The following is a 16,419-nucleotide window of genomic DNA, read 5'->3' on the forward strand; positions in this document are numbered from 1 at the left end:
AATTTTAAAGAGATGATTTTAGAATTCCAGGAAAAATGTGGTTTAATTTTTTTTTATTTCCTCAAACTGCTTTTTTCCTTAAAAAAAATTTTAACAGCAAAGTTTTATGTAGACTTGGTTGTTTCAATTTAAAATGAAAACAAAAGGCCAGCTGCCACCAGTGCATGCCTGGTGGTTTGAAAAACATAGTAGGAACCCTAATTTTCTAACATAATCTTCTGGTATCTTTGTGCATTAATGCATTTTTTCATTTGTGTATTCATGCATTCACTTATCCATTCAACAAATAATTTTTATACTGTTTTTGTTCAAATAATTTTGTAATACTCCTTGTAACTGAAATATTAGAAAATATGTACTTGGTATTCTGCCACCTCAAAGGTACTTTTCAATTTTGCATGCTTCTCTCAGCTCTGTGTATATGCATGTTATTTTGCTTTTAGGTAATTATTTTATCCTTAATATTATTAACTGCGACTTGTTTTGGCTAATATTAATATAATGACACCAAATTTCTTTTGGTTAACATTTTTCTGGTATGTCTTTTTCCTTCTCTTTACTTTTAATGTTTTTGTGTCCTTATATTTAGGTTTGTCTCTTGTGTACTGCTGGATTTTTGAAATTGCGTTCTGAAAGTCATAGTGTCTTAACTGGTGAATTTAATCTGTTTACATTTATTGTGTGTATATACATATATATATCTACATATTTATATTATCTTATATTATATTCTATATTCATTCTTGTGCTTTTTATATTTGTCATTTTCATTTTCTTCTGTTGGATTAAGTTTTATTTAATCCTTCCATCTCATTTCCTATTTTGGAAGTTACACACTTATTTCTTTTCTATACATTTATGTTTTTAACAATCATCCTTAATTAAGCCTATAACCTTCTTCCAAAATAGCTGAAGGACCTTATAAAACTTTAATATTGGTATCCCAACTTACATATTGATGTTTCTTAGTATTTTGGTTATTACTTGCCTTTAAATTTTATCCTGAAAGTTATTGGTTTATATTATATATAAATATATTTGCATATTCAATGTTTATTTAGAATTTCTAATATGATTACTAGTTATTAATTACTGCATCACACCATAATTTCATGCATCTGACATCTTCTGAATTTGTTTTCTTTTTACTGAATTACATTCTTTAAAAACTTGTATTAAGCACTATTTACAATAGCCAAGACATGGAAACAACCTAGATGTCCATCACTAGGGGACTGGATAAAGAAGTTGTGGTATATTCATGCAATGGAATACTACTCAGTCATTAAAAAAATAAAATAATGCCATTTGCAGCAACATGGATAGACCTAGAGATTGTCATTCTAAGTGAAGTAAGCCAGAAAGAGAAAGAAAAATACCATATGAGATCACTTACATGTGGAATCTAAAAAAGACACAAATGAACTTACTTATAAAACAGAAACAGATTCACAGACATAGAAAATAAACTTATGGTTATCAGTGGGGAAGGGGGTGGGAAGGGATAAATTGGGAATTCAAAATTTGCAGATACTAACTACTATATATAAAATAAACAGCAAGGTCCTACTATACAGCACAAAGCACTATTTTCAATATCTTGTAGTAACCTATAATGAAAAAATATGAAAAGGACTATATGTATGTTCATGTATGACTGCAACATTATCCTGTACACCAGAAACTGACACAGCATTGTAAACTGACTATAATTCAATTTAAAAAAAAAAAAAACAAACTTGCTTTAAAATGATCTGTGTGTGGTAAAAACAATTAAACCCTATTTTTTTGAAAATGTCCTTATTTTGTTTTCACACTTGACTAATAATTTATCAAGGTACAGAAATCTGGGTTGACAATTATTTTCCTTCCCCACTTTGAAGACACTGTTCTGCTGTCATCTGGGATCTTTCATTGCTGATGAGAAGACCACTGCCAGATTAAATTTCTAGGTTATCTATCTTTTCTTTTTGGTTGCCTTTGAGATTCTTCTCTGTCTCTGATATTCTGAACATTCACTATGATTTATATTAGTGCCAAATTATTTTATTTATCTTGTTTAGATAAAAAGGCTCATGTTTTCCTTGATTCTGGAAAATCCTCCTTCTTTGTCTCCTGAAATATGTCTGTCTTCATTCTTTCTATTTTCCCTTTCTAATACTTCTATTGGTTGTTAATTTCTTAACTTGATGACCTGCACTGGGTTAATAATGCAAAACTAGACTCTTTACATGCGGAGAGTTTTTGCTTCACATAAGTGACTTATTTTTACCAAAGGCACCAGTGGCATGACAAGCTCCTTCACTGTTTTTCCAGGCAGAGTTGGAGAACACCTTGAGGCTCCAGATTCCACCCAGGGGCCCAGCTCCCACTCCCTCTCCTTCCCTGCCTCCTGCTGTCTTTGCACGGGCTCATGACTACAGCTCCAAGCCCCCCTCAGGGTAACACTCTAGGCCTAGGACCTAAATCCAGGTTAAAAACACCCGTGGGCCACCACCACGTCAGCTCCCACTTCCTGATCCAGCTTTGATAGCTCCCCTTTTCTCCAGAACCTCGTGTTTTCTTTTTCTTTTAAAATAGTTTTATATATATTTTAAACATTTATTCATTTTAACCAAAGTCTTTCTGTGATTTTAATGGAAAGACTTTCTGCCAGGCCAGCTCAATCTTCCATGATGCCAGAAGGCCTCTGCTAACATCATTTTAATGTGTTTGAAACTACAAAAATAATTTTTTATGCTTTTGTCACTTAATAGTCCAAGCATCTCCCATATTGCTATACTATCTTCCATAATTACTGTTTTAAAAGTGACCTAGAGTGGTAACTCAGGATGGTAGCTAAACGGACACATTTTGGATCTGAACAGACCAATCTCTGAGCTCTTCGAGCCCTTCAGTAATCGTGGTTCTGGGAGAGGAGAGGAAGCGTGCAGGCTGCCTGGTACACAGGTGCTCACTAGATGGAAGTTGATGTTTCTACTGCTACTATCATCATCATTATCATCAAATGGTATTCCAGATTCCATCATCACTCATTCTCCTATTAATAATGATTAGCCTTCCAGATGAGTTGCTTTTAAGTAGTAGGCATATGGTGGTAAATGTCATGGGCTAACGGCACATTTGAGAAGGCCCACAATTTAAAACACCGTGGCAGAGGCTGAGGGGACTGGCAGGGTCGGAGGAGAGGCTGAAACCCAGGGGTGGGAGCAAGGAGAGGCCAGGGTAGCCACAGAGCATCTCTGAGCCCTGAGCAGTGTACGAGAGGTAACCAGAGGGAACCTTCACCTGTCACACTTTGCCTACAGTTAGCCATAAAGTTAAGGACCACAGAAACTGCTGCACTGACAAATAAAATTAAAATGAATAGTTTGGTAGCCAGCTTTTTACATAAAACTGCTCTACTAGTCCAGGTTAGCAATTATGATAATTCAAGTTCACAGGACAACTGCAAAATCTTAGCTTTACTTTATTCCTTCCGTATGTCCTTTGAAATACATGGTTACCTTCTGTAAATGTTAAGGTAACAGTAGAAGAAAAAATAATTCATTTGATCCTCTAAATCAGTGCTGCCACCAGAACTCTCTATAATGAAGGAAATATTCTAGCTGTGTGCTGTCTAATATCATAGTCACTAGACATGCGTGGCTTTTGAGAACTTGAAATGTGGCTAGTGCAACTGAAGAACTGAATGCTTAATTTTATTTAACTTTAATTAATTTAAATTTAAATAGCCACACGTGGCTTGTACTTACCATGTTAAAAGTACAGTTTTGAACAAATTTTAGAATACATGTGTTTGTGTATATATGCATATAAGTGAATGTGTGTATAGACATATATATGCATATACACATATACCCATGTGTTTATAATGCACATATATGTCTATATTTAAATACAAATGCATATCCAAACAAATCACAGAGGACAAGATAAGAAGCTACCACAATTTTATTTCCTATTCTTAATAATGTCTTAATAATCAATGATTTTACTAAAAGCAGTATTGAATAAAATTCTGCTGCTTTGATATATATTATGCAAGTGACTGTACTGGCAAACCACGGAGCTGTTGTTGCCATGAGAAAAGCTTATTCACCTGTTTCATAGACATCTTTGTCATCACTATTTTTGACTGTGTAAGCAGTTTGAAGGAAAAAATAATAATTTCACACTTGAGGTTTCTAAAACTGGTTCCATCACATTCTACTAATAGAGAAATAACTCAAATCTCTGCCCATATCTCATATAGAAACTTCCTATCAGACACAGAGAAATGCTAATCATTGTAATACAAATTTAGCTTTAGATTTACTGATTTGGTATTTCTGCTTTCGCAAATGGCAAGAAGTGCCAAGTGGAGTAGACATCTGGTCTAAACCACAAGGCCTTGTAGTGAGAAGCATTTCGTAGATTCCAAACCTCAGTCCACTTACTTAAGGACCCTCCACAAGTTATGATTCCATTACAGGAAGGGAAGGGAAGGAGGGAAGGAAGGGTTTGACATGGGGTTTTGTTTTGTTTCTAGAACTAACATTAGGAAAAACTACTATTTCTATATAAAAAGAAAAAAAACAGAGACTTAAAAAAATTTACTAACAACTATTTACTGTGGGACAGAATTCCATAGATGGAAGTCCATCTTTGGACCCTAGTTAAAAATATTTCATTACTGAAATAGACACTCTTTCTCACTATAAAGCAGTTCTCCTTCTCTGATGTAAGTCTTACGGTTTTGATGCAAAGAAACGTGTCAAGTGAGACTTCAGAAGGTTGCCCTAATATAACCCATGCTGTTTACACTGTGGCTTTTTAGGAGAAAGAGACACAGGAAGGGAGAAAGGGGACAAGAAAAAAATGAATGGAGTAAAAAAATGCCTGTTGAATATCTGTTAATTCAAAAAAAATATGTTGTACAATTAATATAACAAAAATAATATCTTCACACCTTCCTGGTGATAAATAGACATATTTTATCTCAGCATTTTACCACACCCCTAAAATGAAAAATTAAATCCCCAGGAAGCATCTTGACCTCATTTGCCAAAATGCTGATAAATAAGAACACACATTAGCCCCGGATCTTAGACTATCTCCTAATTGGCTGTTTAACTTTGATGAAAAACAGGAGGCTATGGGGAAATGAGAACTATCAGTTAGGCTTCAAGCCATTCACTTTTAAGGGTAGATTTTTGTTTTTTCATCTTGTCATTTAAAGGTATGTTTTGGAGCATCACTGAAATAATTGTCTCAAGTTGGGAAATGTCTGTTTGAAAAAAGAAAACTGGACCATGAGAAAAAAACCACAGACACGTGACTTAGGAGATAGATGAAATTCCTCCCGTGGAAAACAGCACATCTGGTTTTATCGACCAGTGTGGTTACGATCATTTCAGCCTTACATGAGAAGCAATTTATTTTTTCAGTAAGCTCCATGTAACCTAAAAAGTAAAATAACATTTGTATGGATCAACTGTTAGTATCCTTATCTACTGGTATGAATGCACTTCCCATAAACGCACCCATGGGGAAGTTTCTGATCTTCTTTCAAATGTTTAAGTAACAAGGCAAACATCTCCCATGTTTTCTTTTGATGGATTGGAATAAATGGGCAACCACACTATCTTTCATGAGGAATCCTCCAGACAGACTAGAACGGCTCTCATCAAAAATTAAAGGCACCAGAGATACACTCAAGGCAGCATTTCAAATCTCTGCATCTGTATTACTTTGCCCCTGGTCAGTGTTCAGAAACTACTAGTGTCTTCAATTTTTAAAAATTACTTCTTTGTGTTCTTGTTTAGTGTACTTTTAAGGTCCCTCTAGGGGAATCTTCCTTTAAAATATCAAATGGTTAAATGTGGTCCACCTGTGCACATCTTTGCTTCCCTGAGTTCAATTCTTTGTTGCTGCTTCAGTATCTTAAATAGAACACCATTCGCTTCATTCTGTTCTCAGTTTTGAGGGAGTTCACTTAAGGTTCAATCAGTATTAATCTAGGCACAAATCTGATCTTCTTTTATGTTCCATTTTAATTCTAATATTATGCTAGCATCTTTGTCCAAGCAGTTAAATGTAAATCTAGTGGTGATCAGTTTTGCCCTTAATTCACATACTCCCGCCCTATATGCAATCCCCTTGTGACAAGGGGTGGGACATAGCCAGCATCCAAAGAACCAACCTACCTCATATATATCAAGGTCAGACCCATGTTTGACATATTAGTCTAACGTGTTCTCCACATTTCAGGAGTTTAAATCAGTGCCTTATAATATCTGAGTGAATTAGATAATATTACAGTATAGAGATAGATTTCAAAATAGGGATAGGAAACACATGTTGGCCACTTTAAAAAGCTTGAGAGATTCTAATACTATGTCACAAACTATTTAATTTTCATCGTATCGACACCATGTGTATTTTATCATAATAAAATAGGTAAGTGATGATTTTGGAGGCAAATGTAGTGAAGTGGCAAAAATCATCTGCTTGTAACTGGACTACCTCTGAATCCAGACTGTGTCAATCACCAGGTGAGTGATGTTAGGCAAGTTATATGACATCTCTGTACTTGGATTTACTCATCTGTAAACTGAGATAATAACAGCACCTACTTCATAGAACTCCTATAAGAATAAAATGGATTAAAAGATGAAAATCACTTCAAACAGTGGCTGGTACATTGTAAATTTTCCAAAATATTATTAATTAATTTTGCTGTTGTTATTTTACACCCCCTTTTTCCCTGGTAATTTCTCACTCACTTTTAGGGTTAGATGGCCTGGAGATTTCCTTCCTTCCTTCTTTTCTTCCCTCCTCCCCTTGTCTTGTCCCTACCTTTTCACACCCCTCCCTCCTCCTCCTTCCCTTCTTTCTCCTCCTCTTCCCTCTCCTCTCTCTGTCCTACCTCCTCATCCTTGGAATTTTTTAAAATTTATATTAAAAAACTCTGGGTAATTAAGTGCCTCTTTTAATTTGAGGCTTACTAGTCGCTAAAGACAAATCGAACACAGAAGTGAAGATAAACTATACTATCATAAGATCTGGATACGACGTAGATCTCTGGATGAAATTATCACCTAAAATGTAAATGTTATCACTGGTGTCATAAACCTAATGACAAAATAATTTTACTTACTGATCCACTTTATATTTTTGTACCAGTACAGCCAGCAAATTTATCCTAGGGCATCCTCTTCTTTGTGCCTCTCATTTGATTATTTTTTAATGAGAAAGACAGTAAAAACACTGCCCAAATGACTTTGGGGCTAAGTGGTTTACCAATATATAACAACCAATATATAACAATTATATAATGTACCACAGCACATTATATAATTGTTCGGGATTTCAGCTCAAAGGTTCCATAATTCTTACTATGAGATTTTTAAAGAGGATTTAAATAGATAACTGGGTTTTAAAATCACAGAGTCTGGATCATACACTGGTTGTATTAACATGAGGCTGCAGAACTGGGTGCAATGTAGATTCAATCGCCAGCTCTAGAGGGACCATATACACAGTAAATGAGAAATACTAGTTGCTGGAGTTCTTCAAATCCAAGACACCATCAATCATAAGATTAAGAAATAAAATAAATGCTGCAATTTATAATCATAAGATGCCATCAAATGAAAGATGTAACTTTAGAGATTTCAAAATGTAAAAAAAAAAATCTGTATTTTAGAATGAGTAAAATATATCATTATTCACTATTAAGAAATATTTATTGAGAAACTTCCATTGTCTATAGTTCAGTATTAGGAACTACTAAGTATGTAAAAATGCCTAACAGAGTCCCTGACCTTGGGAGATTTAAAATCCAGTAAAAAGATAAAACACATGTGAAAAATTAAATAATGAGATATGAATTAACTAATGATATGAAAACATTATACAAAATATATTACAAAAGCATATAAGTATGGCTGACGTTTAATTTCTAAAAATTCTCCCTAACTTCAGTGAACACTTTAATTTTTGAAGTTAGTCAAAAAAGACAGAATCAAGTTATATTTATGTTCAAATGTCATAGGTTTTTGTGTTATTTTATGTTTGTTCAATGTTTAAAATGAGTGTTTAACATTAGCAATTCTCTTCAAGTATTGCCGGGCACATGCTAATTACAGCTACTAATTCATACATAGCTCTACTCAGCACATAATACATACTCTAGTAAGGAACAAAGGTAAGATGTTACGAGACTTTAGTTCAGAGAATTTCAAATGAATTGTTCAGTGGTCCATGTTCAGTCTTCAGTTTCCCTGCACTCTCTCACAAACCAGTTAGGAAAAGAGATCAACTAAAGCATTTTGCCAACACAGGAAGCAGCTACTAGATGTCCCATTCAACATAGGCATGGCTTAAGATAAGCGGAGACTTAATCATTTATTAAGAATGTGAAAAAGTGCAAATTGCACCATCAAAATTTTACTGATACAAGTGAGGGTGTGTAAACTTCTTTGTAGTCAGTAAAAATTACTTCTAACCACACTGTATATTTTTTTTCCAGCTGCTAAGAAAACATTTGTGTGCGGCTGACTTTAAATACCTAAGTTACTTCTCAGAAGAGAATACAATTTGATATCCCAGGAACAGTGAGGCCATAAGCCATCAAATATTATCTTAAGACAGATTCAATTAAAATCTTTATTCGTAAACAGGCAGTTCTATATTGTTGGCATAGATTTACTTTGCATTCTTTCAAAAAAAAAAATTCTTGTTTTAAATGAGGAAGTTACGCATGGCAAGAATTTAAATTATCCTAACAAGGTGCCAACATGAGGAATATAAAGCATGTCAACAGAGAAAGTCAGCAATTACTACTAAACTAAAGAAAAAGACAACACTGAACCTCATATACAGTCGGCCCTCCATGTCTGCGAATTTTGCTTCCACTGTGGGTTGAATTTGTGGATGGGGAAACCGTGGATGCTGAGGGCCAGCTGTACCATGACGTTTTATATAAGGGACTTGAGTGTCTGTGGAAGGTACTAGAATGCACACACCCCTCCAACCAGAGAGACAGAGAGACGACTGTAATTCAAAGCACATTTTCTGTGATTTCTGTGTATGAGTTGTTCAACCAACTGTGGAGGAATCATGAAGTAATAAGAATTAGTCCCTGTTTAACCTAATCTAATGGAAAAGACAAGACAAGAAATTAACTTAAATAAGTATACAGTAAAATATAATCAGCATTATAATAGAGTTACAAGCAAAATGTGACAACACACACATCGCTTCTGCTGCTAATATCTTGGCTTTATAAAAGATTTTTTAAGAATGCCAGCTTGAAGAACGAGTAGGAATTTCACTATTAGATTTGAAAGAAAAAAGCATTCTAGGCTAAGGGGAAAGCATGGAGAAAGAGAGAAAGTCATGAAATGTTTAGGGAATTGTGGGAAGTCCTGCTAATTTATGCCCATCAGACATGCAGGCTTTGGGAGGTAAGAAAGGAGATGATAAACAGCAAGATTTGGAAGATCCTTCAAACCCATGCCAAAGGGATGGACTTTTGAAGGGAGTTTTAGGGTATCCAAGTTCCGAGTGATCAAACTTGTGCCTTAGGAAGATTAACAGGACAACATCATGCAGAATGGACTGGAGCAGAAATAGGCTGCAGGTGAACAGACCAGGTAGGAAGCTAATGCAGTCATCTTAGCAAGAGGTGCTGGAAGAAAAGGGTTCAAGCGCAAAACACTTTCTGAGGGAGAAAATGATGAGACTAAATGTCAACCAGCTGGGCGATATGATGAGTCTGATGTGTGCAGCCTGAGTAACCCAGAGGATAGGCAGAAAGAGCATGCAATCAGTGATGTGTACAGACCCCTGACACTGAACTGTGTATTATTAAGGGCAAAGGAAAGGTAGTGGTAAATTTTGGAGTATGCAGGTTTTATGGGATTTTTGTTGTCTGGGCAGAAGGTTGAAATAGAACCCCATTCAAGATGATTTCCAGCTCCGTTTCGCCTGACTGTCCATAGAAGAGCTGTTTCTGAACTGCCTTTGATCTTATCCCATTGGCCTACTCATCCATTCAACAAATATTTAGTGGCTGTGTCCTGTGTGTGCAGGGACTGTACTAGACAGCTGGGGTGAATCTGTAAACAAAAATAGAAAAGCATTCTTGCCTTCAAGAAATTAGCATTTCATCAGGAACAGTCAGACAACAAATAACATACATCATTAAACGAAGTATATTATACGTTAGAAGTGAAAAAATGCAATGGAGGGAAAAAGAGATGACTGAGAAGGATGAAGAATGGTGACTATGGGGCAGGGCTCGGGGAATAGTCTATACTGAGAGATGTCACAGCCACAGCCTTTGGATCACAGTGCAGGGTTTATCTAAGGATGCTGTTGGGACACTGCTCACACTGCATTTCCCTGTTTCCTCCCAATGAAAGCACAGGAGAGATTCCTGAAGTTTCTACAGCGTCCTGACTTCTTACCACCATGCGTGAGCTAACTGATCACATTTTCCTCTTGGCACCAATGACTAGAAAGCTGAAGGCTGAATTTGTGGTCTTCTTCTAAACCATGGATGGAGCCTCACAGCATTTTTTGTACCTATTTTCATCTTATTTTCTGAACATCATGTTCCCATTACCTTGATTTCTTCACATACCCATCTCAGTGTGTTTCTTTGTTGGCTTAAATTCAATTTAGATCTCCTGAGGTATAAATAAATATGCAAAAATAAACTACTAAAATTACTTTTTTAAATACAGTTTTGGCCTCTTTTTGATGCCAAAATTAGTGGCTTTAATTAAGGTTAAACTTGTTAAAATAATACATTTAAATAGTTACTATATACGTAACCACATGAGAGGTTTATTTGTACTGGACAAGGACCCTATGGGGCCTTCCCGGGACAGACCACCCTGTCCTATACTTGCCTCTCATTTGTAGAAAAACTTTAGCCTCCTAGGCCTTCCCAGCGTTCCAAAGAATACATTTAAACAGGGAAGTGAGAAAATGCAGAAACAAAGGAAAACAGTCAAGCAAGACAAAATAATAATAGTTTAGCCATTAAACAAAGTCAAGGACCTTTAGTTCCTCCTCAAGGACATTAGACAATATTCTGAGCCATACCCTTTGAGCTGCTCTGCAGATACTGAAACCCCCACCAGATGGAAGAAGTTCACTGTATGTATGCTGCCCACAAGCTCGCTGACCCCAAACCAGTGGGAACCAGAAGGCTGATGATGTTGACTTCTGATTACTTCACCACCAACCAAACAGAAGAATGTCCACAAGCTAATCATGTATCCAACAACCCTCTTCCTCACCCTGTCTTTAAAAACCTTTCCCTGAAAGCCACCAGGGAGTTCGGGTCTTTTGAGAACTAGCTTCCTGGTCTCCTTGACTGGCGCCCTGTAATACATGCTGCACTTTCCTTCACCGCAGCCTGGTGTCAACAGATTGGCTTTACTGTGCGCAAGCGAGCAGATCCAAATTTGGTTCAATAATGTATTTGCCTTCTGCACCAGTCAGAAACACTTTGGGTACTTACATGAAATTCACGCAGCCTGTGCCAGCAGGTGGAGCAATCCAGACGAAGCTGAGGTTCGTTGTGGGCAGATGACTCACATGAGAGGCCACCACGCTGCACATGAACTGGTTGCCAAACTGGTGGTCAGACATGATCCCTGACAAACAGAAAGGAAGGGAAAATGTTATAAAAACAACAAAACAAAGTCTTGTCATGGCATAGCAATCTCTTCTGGACATTTTTCTTGTGTTAAGATTCATCGTGCTGTTTGGCTTCCCCGTAAGTTATGCAATTTTCCACTTTCTATTGTTAAAAGGAAATTAATCACTTACAACATTATTGTTAAGGTGCGTCTACTAAATACATTGCTATAGTATGTGCTTTACTTTGATTTTGTTGATTGGTCTTTGCCCATCACCGAAGACCCCCAGGAACACACCTGCAGTATAACAACGCTGGATTTATTAGAAGTGTTTGCTGCAAGGGAGACCAAAGACTACCGGGAACTTGCAGGTATCTCAGTAAGAGGATGCGAGAAGGAGCTTGTTAGAGTATTAGGGCTTGTGTTAGGTTATTGTAGACAGTAGGGTGGTCAAGCCGGCCCAGGAATTTCCCGATTTTAGTACTGAAAGTCTTGTGTCCCGGGAACCCCCTCGGTCTTGTGGGGAGGTTCCAGGGAAGGTGGTTTTGATTCTGGAGCCGGTACTAACTGAAAGTGGGAGCAATTTCAACACTGAGTATCTTAACACTTGTTACCTATGAGACACGGGGAATGGAGTAGGGCTGAAGCTGGAATTAAAACAAGCAGCAGCCACGTTAGCATGGAGAGAGGGATGTTGGTCATTTTGGGGGTTTGCACCATGTTCTTGCTCTTGTCTGTGTTCAGGCATGATTACAAAGTAGTCTTGTTTTTGCCTCAAACCATCATGGCCTCAGAGCAGCCTTGTCTGATGTGGATGACCTGTGAAAGTGCTCATGTTCAACATGAGAGTATCATGGCTGAGCCGTGAGTGCCAGGTCAGCTCCCAGCTGAGCTATCAGGAGGTGATTTTTTTTCTTTTTTTAATAAAGTGATTCTCTTAGGTTTACTTCAGATACAAAATATTAATAGGCAACTCAACAATAAGATAATGAACAACTCAATTTTTAAAAAGAGGCAAAAGATGTGAACAGATACCTCACTAAAAAAGATAATGCAGGTGAAAAAGAAACATACAAAAAGATGTTCAGCATCATACATCATTATAGAATTGCAAATTAAAACAAAGTTCAAAATATATGTCCACACAAAAACCTGTACTGCACTTAGATGTATATAGTCGTTTTATTCATAATTGTCAAAACTTGGAAGAAGCCAGGATGTGCTTTAGAAAATGAATGGATAAATAAACTGTGATACATCCAAACAATGGAATATTATTCAAAGCTTAAATGAAATGAGCTATTAATCCATGAAAAGACATGAATAAATACATGCATATTACCAAATGAAAGAAGCCAATTTGAAAGAACTACATACTATATGATTCTAACTCTGTGACATTCTGGAAAAGGCAAAATTATGGAGACAGTGGTTGCCATGGGTTAGGAGGGAGGGAGGGAGACAAGCACCAGCAGAGCACAGAGGATTTTTTTAGGCCAGTGGAACTACTCTGTATAAAGTTACAATGGTGGATACATATTGTTACGTATTTGTCAAAACATAGAGAACGTACAACACCAAGAATGAACCCTAATGTGAACTCTGTACTTTGAGTGGTAATGATGTCAGAGTAGGTTCCTGTTGTAACAAATATATCACTTGTGATGTGGGATGCTGGGGAGGTTGTGACAGGGGGGACAGTAGCATATGGAAAATCTCTGGATTTTCCATTCAGTTTTCCTGTGACTTAAGATTGCTTTAAAAATAAAGTTTATTAGTAAAAATACTAATTAAAAAACATTGCCAGGAGTGTGCAGTTAAATAAAGAATGAATTTACTGGCTTTGTGAACTTGAGCAAATGACATGCTCTCTCTGAGATCCAGCTTTCTTGTCTGTAAAATGAAAATACCATGTCCACACCATCCTAAGGTTAATGTGAGAATGAGGTGACCCAATAAATATGACAGTGTCTGGTACAGTACCCCCATGTTGGGACAGGTGCCCTTCCTGCATGTCCTCACAGCAGTTCATACTCTGCTCCACCATAGCCCTTGACCATCTTCCCAAGGAGCCTATGAGGGACCAGGTCTTTAATCTTCATATTGCAAGAAACTCTCACAGTGTCTGGCACATTACAGAGACTCAAGAAATATTTCCTGAATAAATGCATGAATAATTTAACTATAAAAATAAAAGACAATAGAAATTATACACACATGTTACATTAACTAGTGAAATAAAATCTTCTAGAATAGAAAGTTGTTCAGAATAGGTCACCCTGGCCAAAGAAACAGAAAAACAAGTCAATATTTTGACACATCCTAACGATGCTTTTTTTCTCATTCCAGTTTATATATGTATATGTATGTGTGTATATATATGTATGTGTATGTATATGTATGTGTATATATATGTATGTATATATATAATATATATGTGTGTTTATATATATATTTGTTAAGCTGCATCTTGAGACGAAAGTCATCAAGCCAGAGAGACCACAGGGTTAGAGAGGATGAGAGACCCACAGGGAAATCACGGAGTGCTGATGGAGACTCAGAAGCCATGACTCAGGAACTGCCACTCCCCTCTGGTCCGGCATAAAGCAGGGACTCAGTGTGTGGAAAATGACACATCTGTAGGAGTCGGCCTGGTCAAAAAGGAAAGCAAAAGACCCAGCCACAACCATGTGGGAATGGAAATGAGTCAAACAAAATAAGGTTTCAGGGTTTCAGAGCCTTGGTAATAGGATTCCTGTTCAAATATCTCCTCACTCCTCAAAACTCCTCTTAGAAAGTGAGTCAATGTCTAGGCTGCATATTACTGGACAGAATTTTATAGGGTAGCTATAGAGTTGCAATCATCTCACGCCCCACCCTGGGTAAGCATGCCACGGAATAACAGTCTTGCAGCCCAACAGTCTGGCACGGCAGCTCTCCCACTTGGCTATAAGCAGCATCACCTGAAGAGACTGAATAAATTACTGGTTCCCAGACATTCTGACTTCACTGGTTTGTGGTAACCATGCCTGGGTACTGGGAGTTTGAAAAGCTCACCAAGCAATTATAATGCATTGCAGAGAATATGTATTAAAAAATGTAGACTAGTACAATGATGTTCAGAATTCAGGGTTTGGAGTAGTATCACTGCAGTACCAAGACACAGTTTCTAAGTCTCTACTAGCAGCATCTTATATACTGGCCCTGGTGGTAACGCAAATATCCCACCCTCTTACCCACTACTCCACTTCAAACAGGTATTCTGAGGACCTTTCCACGTACCTTCAAATACAACGAGTGTGAGTGGTGTTTGCTTTTTTAACACAGAGCACTGCTATACTGTACTGCTAACACGTTTTAATCGGCATTTTCTTTGAGAACATCTAAAAATTGGCCAGAGTTACAACTATTATAAATGTATTTAGTATCAACCAGCAGAGAAAACAGTATGCACGGAATCCCTACTTTGATTCAAACATGGTGTTAGGCCCTGTGGAGGCACACAGGAGAAACATAGGACGTAGTCCCGGCCCCGAAATGACTTCAGTTGGGAAGAGAAAATCGGAATAAGTCAACATTCTAAACAAGACAGCTAGGGAATAAATGCTAACTGGGTGGTGTTTTGAAAAATACAAAAGAGGAGAGGAGAAATTAATGTGGACAATTATAATAATGACAACTAATGCTTCCTGAGCACTTACTATGTCCTGACACTATTCTAAGAGCTTCACGAAGATGAACTTGTTTAAGGCTCTTAACAATCCTATGAGGTGGGAGCTGTTATTTCCTGCATTTTACCCTTAGGACACGAAGATAATGGAGATAAACACTTGCTTACAGTTACACAGCAGGTGGGCAGTATCGCCTGGATTCAAACCGGTGCCCTTGCTGCACAGCAGAAATGGCTCTACTGAAGATGGAGACTGGAACTGAGTTTTGAAGAAGAAGCTAAGTTCTCCCATATTTGTTTTTATGTACATGAGGCAGCAGAGTACCAGCAAGAGATGGTACTGCCTGCTCTGTCACACCTGCTGCAAGACATTGATCAGGGTGCTCCCTCCCAAGCTTCGGTTCCAGCATCTATGAACTGCTGGTCCATGATCACTAGGACTCCGTTCGGTTCCTCAGCCCTCCCAGTACCGTTTCAACGAGCAGAAGAAAGATGGGAGGACAGCACACAGGCAGACATAATGAGCAGAGGTACACACAGAAAATAGAACTAGGAGACGGAGAGCAGTCAACATCAGCTTCCCGTGTGCTGTGAAACCCAATTTACTGCATCCGCCACAGTGATCTCCCTAATGGCTTTTGTGTCATGAAAGATGTATACCATCTTATTAACATATGTGATTTGGAAACCTATTCTTGGATAACTTTCATTTGAATTTGATAATGAATTTAAATTTATGATAGTGCCTTCCCCTTCTGCATGCTGGATAACAGGATACATATTGAGTTTTAACAGTACTGAAAAGGGGAAAATCAGATCTATAATAAAAGAATTTAGTTATAATGTGTGTCTTAAGGAGATATATACATATAAAATATGTATTGTGTAGTGTAGTTATAATAAAGATTTTATATTCATTGTTGTGGCTAGGTGTAAACCTTCATATTAAAAGATTTTCGTGTGGAATTTCTTCCCTAGAGAAGGAAGAATATTCTCTTCCAGGAGAATTGGATGATGAGAGAAAGAAAGCACTTTATGAAGTACGGCTCTCCTGACCTAACTTTGGATTAAAAAGTAAAGTATATATCCTTCAGACTGAAGTTCTAT

General features: G+C 37.2%; 1 protein-coding gene across 1 annotated transcript in view; it reads right to left on the bottom strand.

Annotated features, from left to right (window-relative positions):
* Positions 1-16,419, bottom strand: part of RELN (reelin) — a 444,603-nt gene that overhangs the window by 298,976 nt on the left and 129,208 nt on the right. The window contains 1 exon segment of the mRNA XM_032484179.1: positions 11,522-11,657. Coding sequence (XP_032340070.1) covers positions 11,522-11,657 — 136 coding nt within the window.

This window comes from Camelus ferus, chromosome 7 (assembly GCF_009834535.1).
Source record: "Camelus ferus isolate YT-003-E chromosome 7, BCGSAC_Cfer_1.0, whole genome shotgun sequence".
Taxonomy (NCBI): Eukaryota; Metazoa; Chordata; class Mammalia; order Artiodactyla; family Camelidae; genus Camelus; species Camelus ferus.